This window comes from Peromyscus californicus, unplaced genomic scaffold, assembly GCF_007827085.1.
Source record: "Peromyscus californicus insignis strain IS unplaced genomic scaffold, ASM782708v3 Scaffold_18__1_contigs__length_77618521, whole genome shotgun sequence".
Lineage (NCBI taxonomy): Eukaryota > Metazoa > Chordata > Mammalia > Rodentia > Cricetidae > Peromyscus > Peromyscus californicus.
Window position 1 is genome coordinate 56924315 of NW_026294480.1, and position 16791 is coordinate 56941105.

The 16791-nt window shown below is 38.3% G+C and overlaps 1 protein-coding gene across 2 annotated transcripts in view; it reads right to left on the reverse strand.

Annotated features, from left to right (window-relative positions):
- Nucleotides 1-2651: 2651 nt before the first annotated feature.
- Cert1 (ceramide transporter 1) overlaps nucleotides 2652-16791 on the reverse strand; it is a 110116-nt gene continuing 95976 nt past the window's right edge. For both annotated transcript variants that reach the window (XM_052743514.1, XM_052743513.1), the window contains 6 exons: nucleotides 15432-15564; nucleotides 13896-13966; nucleotides 10713-10841; nucleotides 9870-9999; nucleotides 8938-9074; nucleotides 2652-5741 (listed from right to left, as the gene is read on the reverse strand). In XM_052743514.1, coding sequence (XP_052599474.1) covers nucleotides 8947-9074; nucleotides 9870-9999; nucleotides 10713-10841; nucleotides 13896-13966; nucleotides 15432-15564 — 591 coding nt within the window. In that variant the 3' untranslated portion in view covers nucleotides 2652-5741; nucleotides 8938-8946. The remainder of the gene's footprint in view (nucleotides 5742-8937; nucleotides 9075-9869; nucleotides 10000-10712; nucleotides 10842-13895; nucleotides 13967-15431; nucleotides 15565-16791) is intronic.

Sequence of the window (16791 nt, forward strand, 5' to 3'; positions counted from 1 at the left end):
TTAATCTCAGCACTCAAGAGGCAGAGCCAGGTGGATCTCTGTGAGTTCGAGGCCAGCCTGGTCTACAGAGCAAGACCCAAGACAGGCACTAAAACTACACAGAGAAACCCTGTCTCAAAAAAAAAAAAAGAAAAGAAAAAAAGAGAAAGAAAGAAATATCTGTAAGAACCTTGGTGGTGCATGCTTTTTCCTTTAATAAAAAGGGGGAAGTACTGGGATTAAAGGTGCGTGCCACTGCCGCTGGCTCACCTCAGGTTTTTTATCTTATATTCTGTTGTTTAGTTTTATAATAAAAATTTAAAAGAAATCAGTAATAAAAAGTATGTGAATGGGACACATGGCTGTATCTGCTTGGGCTGATGTGCAAGTTGTGTTACCTAAGCTAAGCTAGAAAGTGTGAAGATGGTGTGGGTGGGCATTCATCAGGCTAGGCCAACATACACAAGTTGTGCTGTGTAACTGAGGCCTAAAGATTGGGGGTGGCATAAGCAGGTGAGGTTCCAAAGACTTACCAGATTGGACAGCATACAGGGTGTGCAACCCAGGGCTAAGCCTTGGGATTGAGGAAGGTGCAGGAAGGCTAGGATCTAGGAAATTCACTAGACTGGAAAGGAACACAGCATGTGAAACCCAGGCTAGGCTTGGAGACTGGGTATGGTGAAGACAGGTTAAAGTTAGGTAGACTCAATAAACTGGATTGGTATACAGAATGGTACAGCTAGGACTGGAGGTGTAACCGGCAACCTATTCACCTTTTGATCACACAACCAAGAATCAAAAACAAACTTTCCAAACTTAGGAAACTAAGGCAGAACTGTCAATTGAAGGCCAGCCTGGAGTATACAGAGAAACTTGTCTTTAAAAAACAAAATAAAACAAAACAAAAAAACTCAAGTAAATGAAAAGGCCTTTGTGTATCTCAAATGTGACTTAGTCTGAAGTACATTCAAATGCCATGATCTCAAAGCCCATTTCTATTTAATTTTGATATAGTTCTAAAAAGCTTTGTTGCAACAGCTACTGTTACAACAGTAACTCTTTACTGCCCAGTGGGAGAGCATTTCTTAGTGTAAATAAGGCCTGGGCTTGATCTTAAACACCACAAAAATATGAACACAAAAATATTTATTCTGGAGATTGTTTTGTGTGCTGAAGAATTACTGATAAGCATTTAGATTGCCAAAATGGTTTGTACTGACTAATCCTTGACTTAGCTGCTGTATAGATTCCTTGCTGTTCATCTAGCTACTACTCATCCACCAAATTCAAATAAATAATAGAAATAACCACAGTAAAACGACTTAGATAGAATCAAAGCTTGCTCTTTTATCGGAGGTTATTTTGTGGCAGGTATCCTACAAAAGTGCTTTATAGAACATGTCCACAAGCTGAAGAATATGTAAAATATCCCCTTTGGGTTTGTCTGTAGTGATGTTGTATTTTCTTGTCTCATCCCTCTCAGTGGGAGGGCAAAAAGTCAAGACACCAAGTGGTAGTTGTGATGAAAAATTTTGATAGTCAACTTGTTGACTAGATTAATAACATTTAGGCATTCAGTTGAACCTTTTAGTCTGTAAGGCCTTTCCAGAGAGGATTCCTTGATGGGGGAGGCCCATCCGTGACTCTAGGTATGGTGTCCTATATTGAATTCTGTTGATGTGGTACTTTTGTTTGTTTGTAGACATGGTTTTTCTGTAACAGCCCTGGCTGTCCTAGACTTGCTCTGTAGACTAATATGGCCTCAAACTCAAGAGACCTGCCTGCCTCTGCCTCTTGAGTGCTGGCTGGGAGTAAGGACCTGTGCTACCACATCCAGCTGATATGCTAAGTTTTTACAGATGCATAGAAAGCCACAGGGGATATGGAGGCTTGCACCAAGGCTCCAGTAAGCAACTGAGACCAGGCAGCACATGTATTGGTCATTTGCTGTAAGGAATTCCTAAATGGGCTGTGCATAAAGCTTTGAAGGTGAAGACTATGTTGTGGAGATACCAGAATAGTGGAGATATGGGAAATTAGCTAAAGAGCCAACTCAAGAAAGAGGCCAAACAGTGTGATCACCATCCCAAATCAGGGAGTTGACTTATATTAACAGATCACATACTCTGAACACTAGAGATGAAATGCATCCAGTGCTTTTCAACACAGTCAAAGAGAGACTCCAATGAGTACACTAAAAGTCTCCACTTCCCATGATGGTTGTTTTAGAACTGCAGCAAACAGAGCTGGTATTTCTTAAATAAATGAGAAATTATGCATTCATGGTTAAGAGCACATGGATGAATACATATTACATGTGTGACTCACAGGTGCTGTACTTCCAGTTTAGAAACTCAGAAACTGTATATGGCTTCACTCTCTAGCAATAATACTTTAAAGTATAATTCCTAATAAATTCACTTCAATTGTAATCCATTACAAATATACATAACACATATGACAGAAGACTGACAGAATACTTACCTTTAGCACATGCCTGTTTTGATTTGCTAACAAAAATTAGGCTGTTACCTCAAAGTTTTCTGGATCCATAACGGGGTTACAAATAGGATTACTGAATTGGAATAATTCAAGAAAACTTTTAAAACTACCCAGAAAATTATCTAAGACAGTACCTTGGAGTTAAGGAAAACAAATAAAGCAAGCAAGCATATTTGTCCATAATATTTTAATACTTCTCCACTTTTAAATACTGGTTTTAATTTTGTGATTGTAACATGGAAGATCCATCTTTTATTTATTTTTTTTTTAAAAAACATCATCAGAATCATAAAGCTATTATAGTTACACTCTACACACTCCCAAGGTACTTTAAAATGATTATGTTTTGAGTCTGTAGATGAACAATGACAACATCCAAACACATCATCTGTACAGCCTGGACTGAACACTGGTAAAGTGTCTGATGGGACAAATAACTGATAAGCTTAAAGATAACCAGCACAATTTCACAATTGGACCAGCTCAGCCCAGCTAAATTCTCAGTAGCAACCGACAGTGATAATTGTATAGGTGTATAAATTAGTCATGAAAACAAACAGGTGAGAAAGCCAAGTTTCCTTTTTCTTACTTCCTCCTCACACATCTCTTAGGTACTGTACTCTCTTCTTTCCTCTGCTGCTCCTCCTGTAGTAGTAACACAATCAAGTTTCTCCACCTCAAATATGGAGTCCTCAATCCCAAGGGGCACATTCTGCTCTCTCATCCTGTTCACTCACATGCAGGGATAAATCCCCCACATCACCAACATTTTTCAGGTGTCTACAGAGCAAAAACAATCCAGGGGAATGGAGCATAGGGGCTTGTTTTTGGGGGGCCTGGAATGGGGGCTTAGGTAAAGAGAAATACCCATGTATGAAGAAACATTGTAAATATTCAGTATGTAGGAATTAGCCAAATGAAAGTAATTCTTGAGGGTCTGAATATTATAAAATGGTCAGTGCTCCTCCTAACTTTGACTTTTTTTTTTTTTTTTTTTTTTTTAAATACACTCAGTATTTCTGAACTCAGTTCTAAATCTGATTGGGCAGGATTAACTCCAATGAAGTATGAGTGCAATAACTGATAGGTAAAATGTATCGTTTCTTATCTTTTTTTTTTAAAATACAAACATTTTCAGTGTAACATTTTATTTACAGAATAAATTGTAAAAGTATATCACCACATTTAGTGCAAATGTAACAGGTGATAATTAGATTCAGACACTGCTTCAGAAACTTTGCATATCTTTGTAAAATAAAGCTATCCAATTTAGTTATGAAAGATTTACTGGTCTGGTTCATCATAGTGACCAGAAATGCAAACAGAGGAACATCTAGAGTGGGCATAGAGAGTTTGTCTTTTTTTTATTTTTTAATTTTTTAAAGATTCCCACCAGTGCCTACGGCAAATAAACTTTCCCTCCCAGCCCTCCCGGTTCTCCCGTCCCAACCCCACAGCTGATTGTAAAATAAAGTACACATTTGAGGTATAAACTTTTCTTTTTTTAAACATCACAATATAAAATGTTAACTGGTGATGTAAACTGGTATGATAATCTGTCTACCTTGCCTTCCTAGCATTACCACCATATAGGCACTTTTCCACAGAGTCAAATTATGAATAGCATTTCTGTAATAAGGCATATTCCATGCACATCATTTAGAGAAAGGTAAATTAAAAAATATAAAAGATTTATGGGACATGAAACTGCGTGCATGTAATGTAAGCTCTAGTTTTATATGTACTTTTCTCTCTGTACAGAGTAATAAATATCTTTCTATCTGATGCAAGTAATTCACTTCCAGGATTGTGCATATTAATTGATCAGACTAATCCCATCATTAAATTATCACACCTTGCATTTATCATTTAGATTCCATTTCCATATGGAATATATACAGGTCATGTTTTACATGACATGACTTTCTGCTTTACAAAAGGGGTCTGATTTTTGTGTTTCTAAGGAGAGGAACACGCCAGCAAAACAACTACAGATGCCTCTGATCTACATAAATAAATCTGCTGTAAACACAATGAAGAGTCTGAAGTGGGCAGTCATCTCACCTTCAGTGAGGACCATTCCGTGCCTCAACTCCATGCTTCAAAGTTTTTCACAGGACTACAACTAAGTCAGGTATTTTACATGTTAGCTTCTTATAGCAACTAAAGACAGCATTTCAGTTTGAATAGTGTGGAATTGTACTGTTCTGCTGAAATTGATGACCAAGAGGCAAATGGGAGAACCGCTCAGATTTTCTATGTATACCTTGCGATATATCATTTAAAGTGAACCAAGCTAGAAAAACTAACGTATTTGTTACAGAATATTAGAAATATTAAATCAAATGTCAAATTCAAACAGTCTGATTTGGTTTAACAAGTAATACCATATATTCTCTTACAAATTTCAGGAAAAATATGAACTCATTTTATCCTGACCATTGTATTATAAAGTACTTATACCCACAAGAGATGTACAGATGTTTCTGACTGGAGGCAGGCAGAACCAACTTAGGAATTACCAAATTGTGTTTGTAACAAACTGAAAAAAGTTAGTAGCACATAGTACACAACTAAAATATATAATAAAAATATAAAGATATCTGGGGGAGAAAATAAAGCTTTTCATTCTTTCTCCATCAGAACCAATGTTCTTCATGGGAGTAAGACTATAGAAAAGGCAAAATCACAGGTCATTGACAGTCCTCAGTTATGAAGAGACACACAACATGAATCCTTATAGAAATCAGCAGCAATAGATTCTATGATTATACAAAGCAAAAAGTAAAAAACTTCCGGACACAGATGCAGACTGTAGGCCTGTAGAAGCCCATCTGAATATTTGGTGCACAGAGAGCACATGCCTCAGATGCATTCAACTTCTGTGCTTTTCTTTTGTGCACAAAACCTGATACAACTGAGGATCTTAGGCTGGACTGTGGTAAATAAAAAATTCTGAAAAAGTTCCCAAAAATTAAAGCAATTAATTTCTAGTTGTAATTCAAAGTTAATTTTCTTCTCTCCTAGGAGCAAGCAAATAAAAATATAGCCATATACATGTGATTTTACATGTATTTATAGTTACACGCTGAGCGAGGAGGTCTAGCAGGAGATGGCTAGTGTTAGATACCCAGCTTTACTATTGCCATGTTTCTTCTTGGGCCACAGACAAGGCTGTAGATCCTGTGTTCCAGCTTAGAGCACTCAACTTTTTGCTTTCTTTCTCCAACATGGAATGTCACACAGCCTTGCTTCAGTCACTGTAGGAGAAAACAATGGCACATAAAATGCAATGTATTAGTAAAGCATGAAGACTACAAAAATAGATGCCTCCTACCCTCCAAGTTCATGGTGAAAAAAAGAATCTCTATAATCAATTATTATTATTTATTATTATTATTATTATTATTTGGTTTTTTTCAAGACAGGGTTTCTCTGTGTAGCTTTGTGCCTTTCCTGGAACTCATGCTGTAGCCCAGGATGGCCTCCAACTCATAAAGATCCACCTGCCTCTGCCTCCAGAGTGCTGGGATTAAAGGCGTGTGCCCAACACCGCCCGGTGTAATAATCAATTATCTTTAAAGTATTTTCATCCTTGTGAATGTGGAATTATTGACTTATATATTTGCAAATTTATTCTTTGCAAGCAACAGAAAATACAAAGGGATCTTTTGAAAGTTATGGGGGAAAAACATATGGAGAGCATGGTCTTCCTCTCAGCTTTAGGTAGAAACTACAATACTATTTTCAAGAACTTGATAATTTTACTTAAGTTATGTACATGTGTGGCTAGTGTCTGTCTTATTAAAAAATTAAATATGCTCAAACGTCTGGTCCAGGAGTTTTGGCTGTCATCAACTCTTGAAAGCACATTCCAAACAATGACTCCCACACTACCAGAATTAAAACTGTTAGTTTTCCTAAGCTTTCAATGCTAGGACCCACTAAAAATACCTTCCATAATTATTGTGAAAAGGAAGCCATGTAAGGTTAATAAGGATGTTTAATGTATGTTAGGGCTTGACTTTGGATTTTGGAAACAGCATGCTCAAATTGGATTTAAGAGAGCCAGGGCCAAATGTAGGACAGTACATTTTCTCAGTGATATTCCTGTATATATACATTTATCTACAAACAATATTACTTCCTACATCAGAGATTTAAAAAAGGATTTTACATATTTCCATTTTATACACGTATAGTCAAGTCAATGAAACACTGCTCCGAACCCAGCACTCTGGAGGCAAATGCTACGACTGTCCTTGCATGTTTATTTTAAATGCTTAATCCATTCTTTTCAGGGGCTGGGGAAATAGCCCAGTCAGTAAGGTACTCATGAGAACCCGAGTCTGGATCAGTGGCACCAAGTAAAAAGAGGGACTGTTGCACGCACCTGCAACCCTAGTGCTGGTAGTGCTGACGGGAGGACCCCTGGGGCTTGCTGGCCCCATGGAGCTCTAGGTTCAAAGGCATTGCTTCAAAAAAAATAGGGAACTGGCAGGAGTAGTGGCACATTCCTTTAGTTCCGACACTCATTCAGGAGGCAGAGTGCTTCGAGATATTTGATTACACGGTGTAAAGATGTGTCACTGTGAGTGCTTTAATAAAAAGCTAAACAGCTAATAGGCAGGGAGAACAGGTGGGACTTCTGGGCAAAGAGAGGAACTGGGGGGGGGGGGGAATCTAGGCACTCAGAGGAGATGCCAGAGACTCAGAACAAGTCAGAGGCACAGAATGAAAGGAAGGTAAAAAGACATGTGGTAGAACACAGATGAAAAAATATGGGTTAATTTAAGATGTAAGAGCTAGTTAGAACAAGTCTAAGCTATAGACCAAGCTTTCATAATTAATAATAAGTTTCCGTGTCATTATTTGGGAGCTGGCTAGTGGGACAGAGAAAGACGTGCTTACATATGGCATCCAAAGTGGAGGTTCGAATATTCACATAGGGCCTGAGGATGGGGTCTCTTGGGTAGGGTCAGCATACAGATGTATGGCTCTTTTAAGAGGCCTTGCTATGCAGCAGAACACTTGAGCAGCTGGTGTGCTAGCTAAAAAGGCCTGCTGCATAGTAGACACAGCAGCTTCCAGAGCTGGGGCTGGAAACACACTGGCGTGAGGTTAGGCTCTAAGGAAACCAAGTGGGGCAGAGCCAGCCGCCAGAACCACAGGGCTGCTGGTGTGACCACTGAAGGTTTGTCTCGTGGTCAGAGAAGGCTGCAGGTGCACAGTAAACTGGTCCAGACCAAGAAAACCTTTAAACAGGTACAGTAAAAATAGGTATAGACAGTTGGGAGATATTCGATCACACTGTGAACCCCAAGTTTGCATTTGCATTGATTAAATAAAATGAACCTTGGGTCAGGAGGCTGTGTTAGTAACTAGTTGACAGAAAGTAATCATAGAGCCTCAGAGGGCATTCAGGAGAGATAGAGAAAAGTAGTAGGGTGGGGTTTGGAGTGGTGCAGGTTTTTCTGGTTTGGTGAAGTAAAAGCACAAGTCTTTCTGAGATTCCAGCAAGAAGGGAAAGTTAGCTAACTGTGACCCAGTCTCTGAGCTGGGAGACCATCACCCCATCCTTTGACTCTTGAGTCTTATTTATAAATAGAATGATAGAGATTTAGTTAAAGCTACCTTTAGAGGCAGCGACAGCAGGTGCCTGCGGAACAGAATTCCCGCCAGGCTGTGACCTGAGCAGCCAGGCTTCTGCTAGAGAAGCAGGATAGTAACTGTGGAGTTGTGATTGCTGGCTGAAATAGCAGTAGGTTAAGCCACGTGGTAGAACATAGATGAAAAAATATGGGTTAACTTAAGATATAAGAGCTAGTTAGAATAAGCCTAACCTATAGGCTGAGCTTTCATAATTAATAAGTCTGTGTCATTATTTGGGAGCTGGCTGGCAGGACAGAGAAAGACTTATTACAGCAAAGGCAGATGGATCTCTGAGTTTGAGGCTAGCCTCACCTACACAGGAACTCCAGGCCAGCCAGGGCTGCATAGTGAGACCACTATCTTAAAAAGAAAAAAATAAAGTAGAAAGTGACAAGGAGTAGGGTGCCCAAAACTGACCTCTGTCATCTGCACTGTGCACGTGACTGAGAAACAACCTCATATGAGCACACACACACACACACACACACACACACACACACACACACACTTGACCTTTAGTATGGAGGATTATGTACAAGTCTGGAAGAACACATACAAAAAGTAGTTTCTGGGAAAGAATAACATAGGGAGTCGGTACCTCTTGTATTCTATAATGTAATTCTGTAATGGATATTTCTTTAATAATAGTAGAAAAATTAATAAGTGTTAAAGACCACAGACTACAATCCTCTACTTGGGAACATAAAACATTTTTAACTTCTCCTTCCAATAACTAACTAAATTCACTATCTGCAGAGTAAATTTACAACCTGCTAGTTAACGAGGTTAACAGAGCCTCCGTACCTGTTCATACTAAAACAAAATCGGTTTTCCTGCAGTTTTTTCTTGGACGTAAGAAGTAAAACGTTTTAGAAATTTAGGATATTCTCGTTTTGCCACTGCTCTTAACACCGAGGCTGGTGCCCATCCTCCTGGGTTCACTGTAAACAAAGGGAAGTTAAACTATTAAGACACACTTCTCCATCTCCATATGAAGTCCCCATGTTGGAACAGCTGACATTTCTGGATCTGAAACTATTTATCACCCAGTGCCACCCTTCAGGTGGTAAGAGGCTGTATCACCTTTCTAAAATAGCCTTGATTCTCCCTAAACACCATGGACATTAATACAGCAACACTGAAAGCTGTTTGCTTATCAGTCTCTACTATAACTAGGCGGTAACAAGTGTTCCTCTAAACATTTCAGTAGTTACAGCTTTGAGTAATGATAGGCATTTGAATATGTGATTAGAAAGGTTGCATCAGGATGCAGATGCAGAACAGGTGCAGTAAGAACCAACACAAGTGACAGAAAGGCTTGCCTAGCACTGAGTTGAAAGGAAATATGACACTGGCAGCCACTCAAGACTGCAGAGAAGATTCAGAAAACTAAAGGTCAAATTAAATAATTTTCCCACTCTTGTTTCTACTCTAACTATAAATACATTCTACCAGGCAACTATATAATAAAATGCCTCTTAAAGCCAAGGATATATGAAATAGTGACCTATACATGAAGTTTTAAAATTCATGCACCCAGTCATAACTTTAAAAAAATTTTCATATACTAGTTCTAAGATAGAAATTCCCACACACAGACTTTCAACATCTTTACACAATTCTATTATATTAACTTATCTTCAGCTTAGAGATTAGGAAATTAGATATTTTTTTGTAGATGATGGGTCAAGAACCTGCACATTATCAATTAGAACAAACAAACAAGAATTACATACCATTAGCTACATACGTAATCTTGCACAGAATGTTGTCTCTGCTTATCTCCTGGTTTCCCTCTGGTGGGCTTACTAAGGTTTGACAAATCATAGCAACATTGATTTTGGCACGGACACATCGATTGTTCAGCTGTCAAAACACACACAAACTAGCATCAGCTTGTGGACTATTCCTTATTTTATAATCTCTGTTGTCCTACTATTGCATTAGTTTAAACGTCATTATGAAGTGTCCAGTAAAACTTTCTTAAAGTAACTGATGCATACTTTTACTTTATGTGCACAGGTGTTTTACCTGAGCACACTGTGTGTACAGTGCCCAGAGGCCAAAGAGGATGTCAGGTCCCCTGATGCAAGTTATAGATAGTTGTGAGCCACCATGTCAGTGCTATGAGTTGAACCTGGGTCCCTTGGAAGAGCACTCAGTGTTCTTAACTGCTAAGTCACCTTTCCAGCCCCCATTTAAAATCTTACAATCACCAATTAACATATGTCAAATTGATAGACACCAGGCTTTTCCTTCTTCCAAAGTACTAAATGGTACTATAATCAAGGTAGAAAGGACAGGTTTGCAGTACTTAGTAATGGCTTAAGAGATAACTTTAAGAAGCAAGCTACTTGGACTACCAAACTCAGAAGGAAAGCTAAACAGCTCTAGTGGGGGTGCTGACAGCCTTGACACTTGTCTTCAGAAAACACAAAAGCTGTCCCAAGCAATCTAACAAAAAAATCTAAATCACATCAAATCAAGTATCTATGTGTGAGTGGGAGGGAAGTGTGTTTAATTTTGGCTGTATTTAGCTTTATTTTATAGAATTATATTCATTTCTACACTGTACTCACAGGAGCGCTGTCATGATCCACAGAAAAATTGCAAACTATCCAAGTCTCAGGGTCGTTTTCAGTCAAGGCTGGGATCTTTCGAATAGCAGAAAGATACAGCACGTCTCTTTGAGAAGCAGGCCACACTCTCTGTGGGAGAATGGAAAGTGTTGTGACAATCTGAATTACTTTTATTCATGGGTCATACAGAAAGAAGAAACAAACGAGGAGGCACTTAAGTACGCCGACGTCGGAACTCATCAAACTTGAAGTTGGAAGCATCAGAATCCTGGCAAGGATGCAGTATGAACAGTCACCAGCTTTCCAGAATATTCAAAGGGGTAATACTCTTTTTCCTTTTAAAATTTTTGTAAATTTGCCATTTTAACTATTTTTAGTGTACAATTTAGTACACTAAATCGAATTAGTTACAGTCACAATATATGTAACTGCAATATTCCTGAAATTATCACCTTAGACAGAAACTTTGTACCCATGAAGCAACAATGGGCCATCTCCCTTCTCAGTCTCTGTCAATGTTCTACTTAGAGAATCAAAGAATTAAAAAAGGTAAAATTAAAAAATATCTTCTTTATAACACTTCTGAATTAATTTTAAACCACTTATATCAAATATTTCTGTTTTAAGGTATAAGAAAAACTATTTACTATAGAAATGACATGCAGCTTATTAACTGGATCTAAATGCTAGAAAAACAAACTTCAAATTACTGTTCAAGTTACTTTTATGCTGAATATTTAATATATAGTTGAACTCTGTCCTTATTATATAGTGTCTTTCTTAGTTACTGAATGCCATAAATGGCCAACAACTCAATGTCAGTACATTTGCAAAGTGAAACTGTTTATCTTTTAAGGACCTAAAATTTCATTAAGTTGGGCAGATATAGATAGGGCAACATATAAAGATTGAAAGTTGTTTTTATATTGACTTAACACTTCATTAGAACCAGGGAACCAGGGGTTGGGGATACAGCTCAGCTGGTAAATGCTTGCTCATTATACACCAAGGGCCAGGGTTCAATGCCCAGCACAGCAGAACCCATGTGTGGGTCATTCATGCTTGCACCTGAGAGGACCAGACATTCAAACTACACAGTGAATTTGAGGCCAGCCTGGAAGACACGAGACACTACCTCATAAAAAGCATGAAGCAACAACAAACACACACAAAGCAGGATTAGTGAATTAGATGAGCACAGTGCCACACCTATAGTTTCAGTCACTCAAGAAACTGAGGCAGGAGGATTACTTGAATTTAAGGACTGCCTGAGCAACATGGAGTTCTGTCTCAAAACAAAGACAAACAAAAAGAAAGTAATGAATTTAAAGCTACAAGGACAAGAACAAAAATGACTCCAATTTCTTGAGACAAGTAGTCTTCTTTCATAATCCTCAAAGAAGTCAAATTTAATGAAAAAAGTTGTAGACTGTTATCTGGTTTTGCTGAAAAGACTACTCTAAAATCTTATTCTAGGAAGAAGACAATAATTGTACCTTAATTTTTTTATTTAACATAACTTCTTTATTGAATCTTTGGGAATTTCACATGATGCACCCTAATTCCACTCACCTCCCAGTTCCTTCGTATCCTCCCCTCACCCCTGCAGTGTGCCACCCCCCTAAAGAAAATTGAAAAAAACAAACCAAACCAAGTAAACACCACCACAAAGAGTGTATGTATCTTAATTTTTGTCACACAATGCAGCACTGAAATCCTTTCCCTGTTAGTGCTCAGCAGTCTGAATGTAACCTATCATACTTTCTCTCTATTTAGTATTTACCAGGTGCTGTACTTTCAGCACATTCCTTCCCAGGATCAATTATTTTCTAGCAATAAATTTCTTCTGCCCTAAATCATCAGCCATTTATCTTCATTACATACTACAGTACAATTATTTGATACTTTGTTTACTAAACTTTATATTTTACATTAGACTCCAAAATGTGTATGCTGATTCAGAATACTCGATGTTACACATTTGTGGGGGCAGGTAAAATGAAACATGCTTACAATAGACAGAAGATACCTCACATAAGGGCACTGGGCTCAGGAAATTCATGTTTATTTTTCATACTCAGTTCAATCAAGACACATTTTTACAAGACAGAAATTCCTCACTGATTAGGAAAATGAAGTACTCACTGAATTATTATTATATCATTTTACATAAACAGTATTGCTTTGGTGGATTCCTCTATAACTTCCTCTTTTACTTTGTATAAAGTATCTTGGGGCCTGTGAAAAGCTTCAGAGGATGAAGGCACTTGTTGCTGGGTCTGATGACCTGAGTTTGATCTCTGGGGCCCACATGGGAGAAGAGAGAATTAACACTAACTCGTGGGTTGCCCTCTGACCTCCACACATATGCTGTGGCACACACACACACACACACACACAGTAAAAAAAAATTATTTGGCATTTTCCCAAAAGGAAACAGCATAACAAACAAACAAAATACTATAATAACTCAGCAACTTTATATATATCAAAAAGCAGAGGGAGAACTAATATAAAGGGAATCAATTTAAATAATGATTCCGTGTGCTTTAATATTATGACCAATCTCTCAACTTTTCCTTGTCTCCAGATAATCTAGGTAGATAAATTCCTATCTTTATATAGTTAATGCCGTATTCCCTCACCTTCATTACTGTCATAGGGAACTGTCACTGGTGTGTATTTGATGACTATCATTTACAGGGTGAGACATGAAAGAGTATTTAAATGAAGTCCAGAAGGTTCTTTTCTAGACTTTTGATCTACATAGAGAGAAACTAACTACAGATCTTTATCCAGGGCTGCTTCTAGACTATTCCTCAGATTCTTACCTCCATACATTTCTGTTCTAAAAGAACTGATAAAATTTTCAAATATATGACATTCCTGAGGTTGTAATAAAGTCTTTGCATCTCAGTTGGATTTACTGGCACACGCCTTTAATCTCAGCACTTGGGAGGCAGAGGCAGGCAGATCTCTGTGAGTTCAAGGCCAGCCTGGTCTACACAGTTGAACAGCCAGGGCTACATGGAAAGACCCTGTCTCAAACAAACAAACAAAAAATGTCTTTGGGTCTTTTTGTGAGATTTAAATTTAAATTACTGCCAAATTTTACTGTAGTGAATTCTGTATGTTTGAGTCTGAATTATTGGCACCTTTGGGGACAAATGACAAGATCATTACCTTGTGCGTTTGATAAATGATGATTGCATTATCAGCTAATGTTTCCACCACATGAAAGTTTTCTATAGTAGCTGAAATGAAAAGAATCATATTAGCAGCTGAAAAAAAGATACATTTCATGTTTTAGAATGTAGTCAATTCACTTAAGATGAGTCAATTACAAACAACATTACAGTAAAACAAACAGGATCTTGCACTACATAGGCTAAATCTAAAGGGAAGACAGCTAGTCTTGATACTAGGGCTAATGCTGTGAGGTGTCCTTCTCTATGGTGTGAATGTGTGTTGCTCTCATTAGTTGATAATAAAGTAGTTTTGGCCAATGAGGCAAGATAAGGGTTATGTAGTACAATCAAACTGCAGACAGAGATGAAAAAGGGCAGACTCAGGGCAGACAGCAGATAACTGCCAAGGAAGAAAGACATGTAGAGAATGAGGTAACAAACCATGAACCATGTGGCAAAGCATAGATAGGAAACATGGGTTAATTTAAATGTAAGAGCTAGTTAGTTATAAGTCTGAGCCATTGGCCAAGCATTTATAATTAATATAAGCCTCTGAGTGGTAACTTGGGAAGTGACCACCGGGTACAATTGGACATACGGGACAGAAAGCTCTGTCTCTTACAGGGCTACAAGTTTACTTTCATTCTACAGAAGGTAGCTGTGAGGCCTGATTACCAGGAAGTTTTCTTCAGTACACTATCTTCCACAGCAAGACAAGCAATTCTAATCATTACTGTATTACCTCAGCTGAAACATTCCCTAATGTTGTGACTCCCCTCTCTCACTTAACTTACTAGTTTAGTGTGTTCTAATTTGGCATAGGTGATTATATTTGTGAGGAACAAATGCCAAAATGCCAGTGATAAATACCTTATGATGTTCAGAAATAATTATATTTATGAATTGTGAGTCTAAGAACACATACATGAAAATAATTCTAACCTGATTACAGTATGATTCATCTGGTGGTTTGTCACAGAAACAAGACAGTTTAGGAAAGAGTACATGGATGAGAAATCTCCCACAGCAATCCTGACTTTTCTACTAACTGGCTCTGTCACCTCTGACAAATCATTTGATGCAAATGAATTTTCTTTATTGTATGGAAAATACTTATCTATCATGAGATACTATTAGTGTAATGGATCCAGTGATATAATATCTTAAGTGTTTTACACAGCGAAAGGATCTACTTAAAAGTATTGTCAGGCATTAGTTGTACAAACCTGTAATCATGCAATTTGGAAAGCTAAAGAAGGTGCTAATAATCCAAGGCTACCCTGACAAGTAAGATATGGGTCTGTGGAGGTAGCTCGTGGTGGAATAGTTGCCCAGCATATGTGAGGACCTAGGTTTGATCCCACCACCACCACTTGCAAATGAAATTATGGTATAATTAATCCTGTATACAATTCTCTTCATATTCTCTACAATGAGTTGGTAAACTATCAGATACAATCAGGTTTGATTTGACATTAAGTTGAAAATGAAAATAATTATTTGATATAATATATTAATGATGATAGCTTACTTTCCCAGTCATTGCGAACATCAACATTCCAAAAGTAATTGCAGACCTCGTGTCCTGTAACACCTTTAACTGCATGGGTAGCTTTCAAAGGATCCAGAACAATCCCATTTTCTTCGACTTCTCTTCTGTATACCTAAGGAAAACATATTAAAAAAATAAAACCCAACCCCTTGGCTCTTGGGCATTCTAGATCAGATAGCCTGCTGCTCTCATGCAACACATCCCGTACTGTCCCTTCAATAAAAGTCTTGCTGTTTTGCCAAGATAAATAGGCATGGTGGTACGCGCCTATGATCCCAGCACATGAAAGGATGAAGCATGAGCAGTGCAAGTTCAAGGCTAGCTCGGCCTATACAGCATGTGTGAGGCCAGACTAGGCTACATACTAAGACCCTATCTCAGAAGTGCTTTTTAGAATTGTAGTTATGAAAATCTATTTATAGAACATATTCTGCTATAAGAAATTAAAATTTATATGACAAAGATGCTTCAAAATGACAAATCCAAGGTAATTTCTCTCTCCCCCCACTCTCTCTTTTGCTGTCTTTTTGAGACAGGTTCTCACTATGTAGCTCTAGCTGTCCTAGAACTCAATATGAAGACTAGACAGGCCTAGAACTCAGAGAGATCTGCTGTGGGATGTCGTTCTTTATGCTGTAAATATGTATTGCTCTGATTGGTTGATAAATAAAACGCTGATTGGTCAGCAGCCAGGCAGGAAGTATAGACAGGGCGAGGAGATGAGAATTCTTGGAAGAGGAAGGGCAGAGTCAGGAGTCGTCAGCCAGACACACAGGAAGCAAGATGACAAGGCAGAACTGAGAAAAGGTACCAAACCACGTGGCTAAACATAGATAAGAATTATGGGTTAATTTAAGTGTAAGAGCTAGTCAGTAATAAGCCTGAGCAAATGGCCAAGCAGTTATAATCAATATAAGCCTCTGTGTGTTCACTTGGGGGACGTGAGTGGGACACAGGAAAACTTCCAACTACAGAGATCTGCCTGCCTTTGCCTTCTGAGTGCTGGGGTTAAAGGTGTATGCCACCATGCCCTGTTCTAAGGTAAATTTCAACCATGAAAAATTTATATATAGGATGGGTGACTAATATATATTAAAAAATAATATAAATTAGGATTATGAATCAAACATTCTCAAAGGCTGTTTCACATAGCCAACAAGGTCAAACAAGCCTGGTTAGAATACAGTATCAGGCCGGGCGGTGGTGGCACATGCCTTTAATCCCAGCACTCAGGAGGCAGAGGCAGGTGGATCTCTGTGAGTTCGAGGCCAGCCTGGTCTCCAAAGCGAGTTCCAGGAAAGGCGCAAAGCTACACAGAGAAACGCTGTCTCGAAAAACC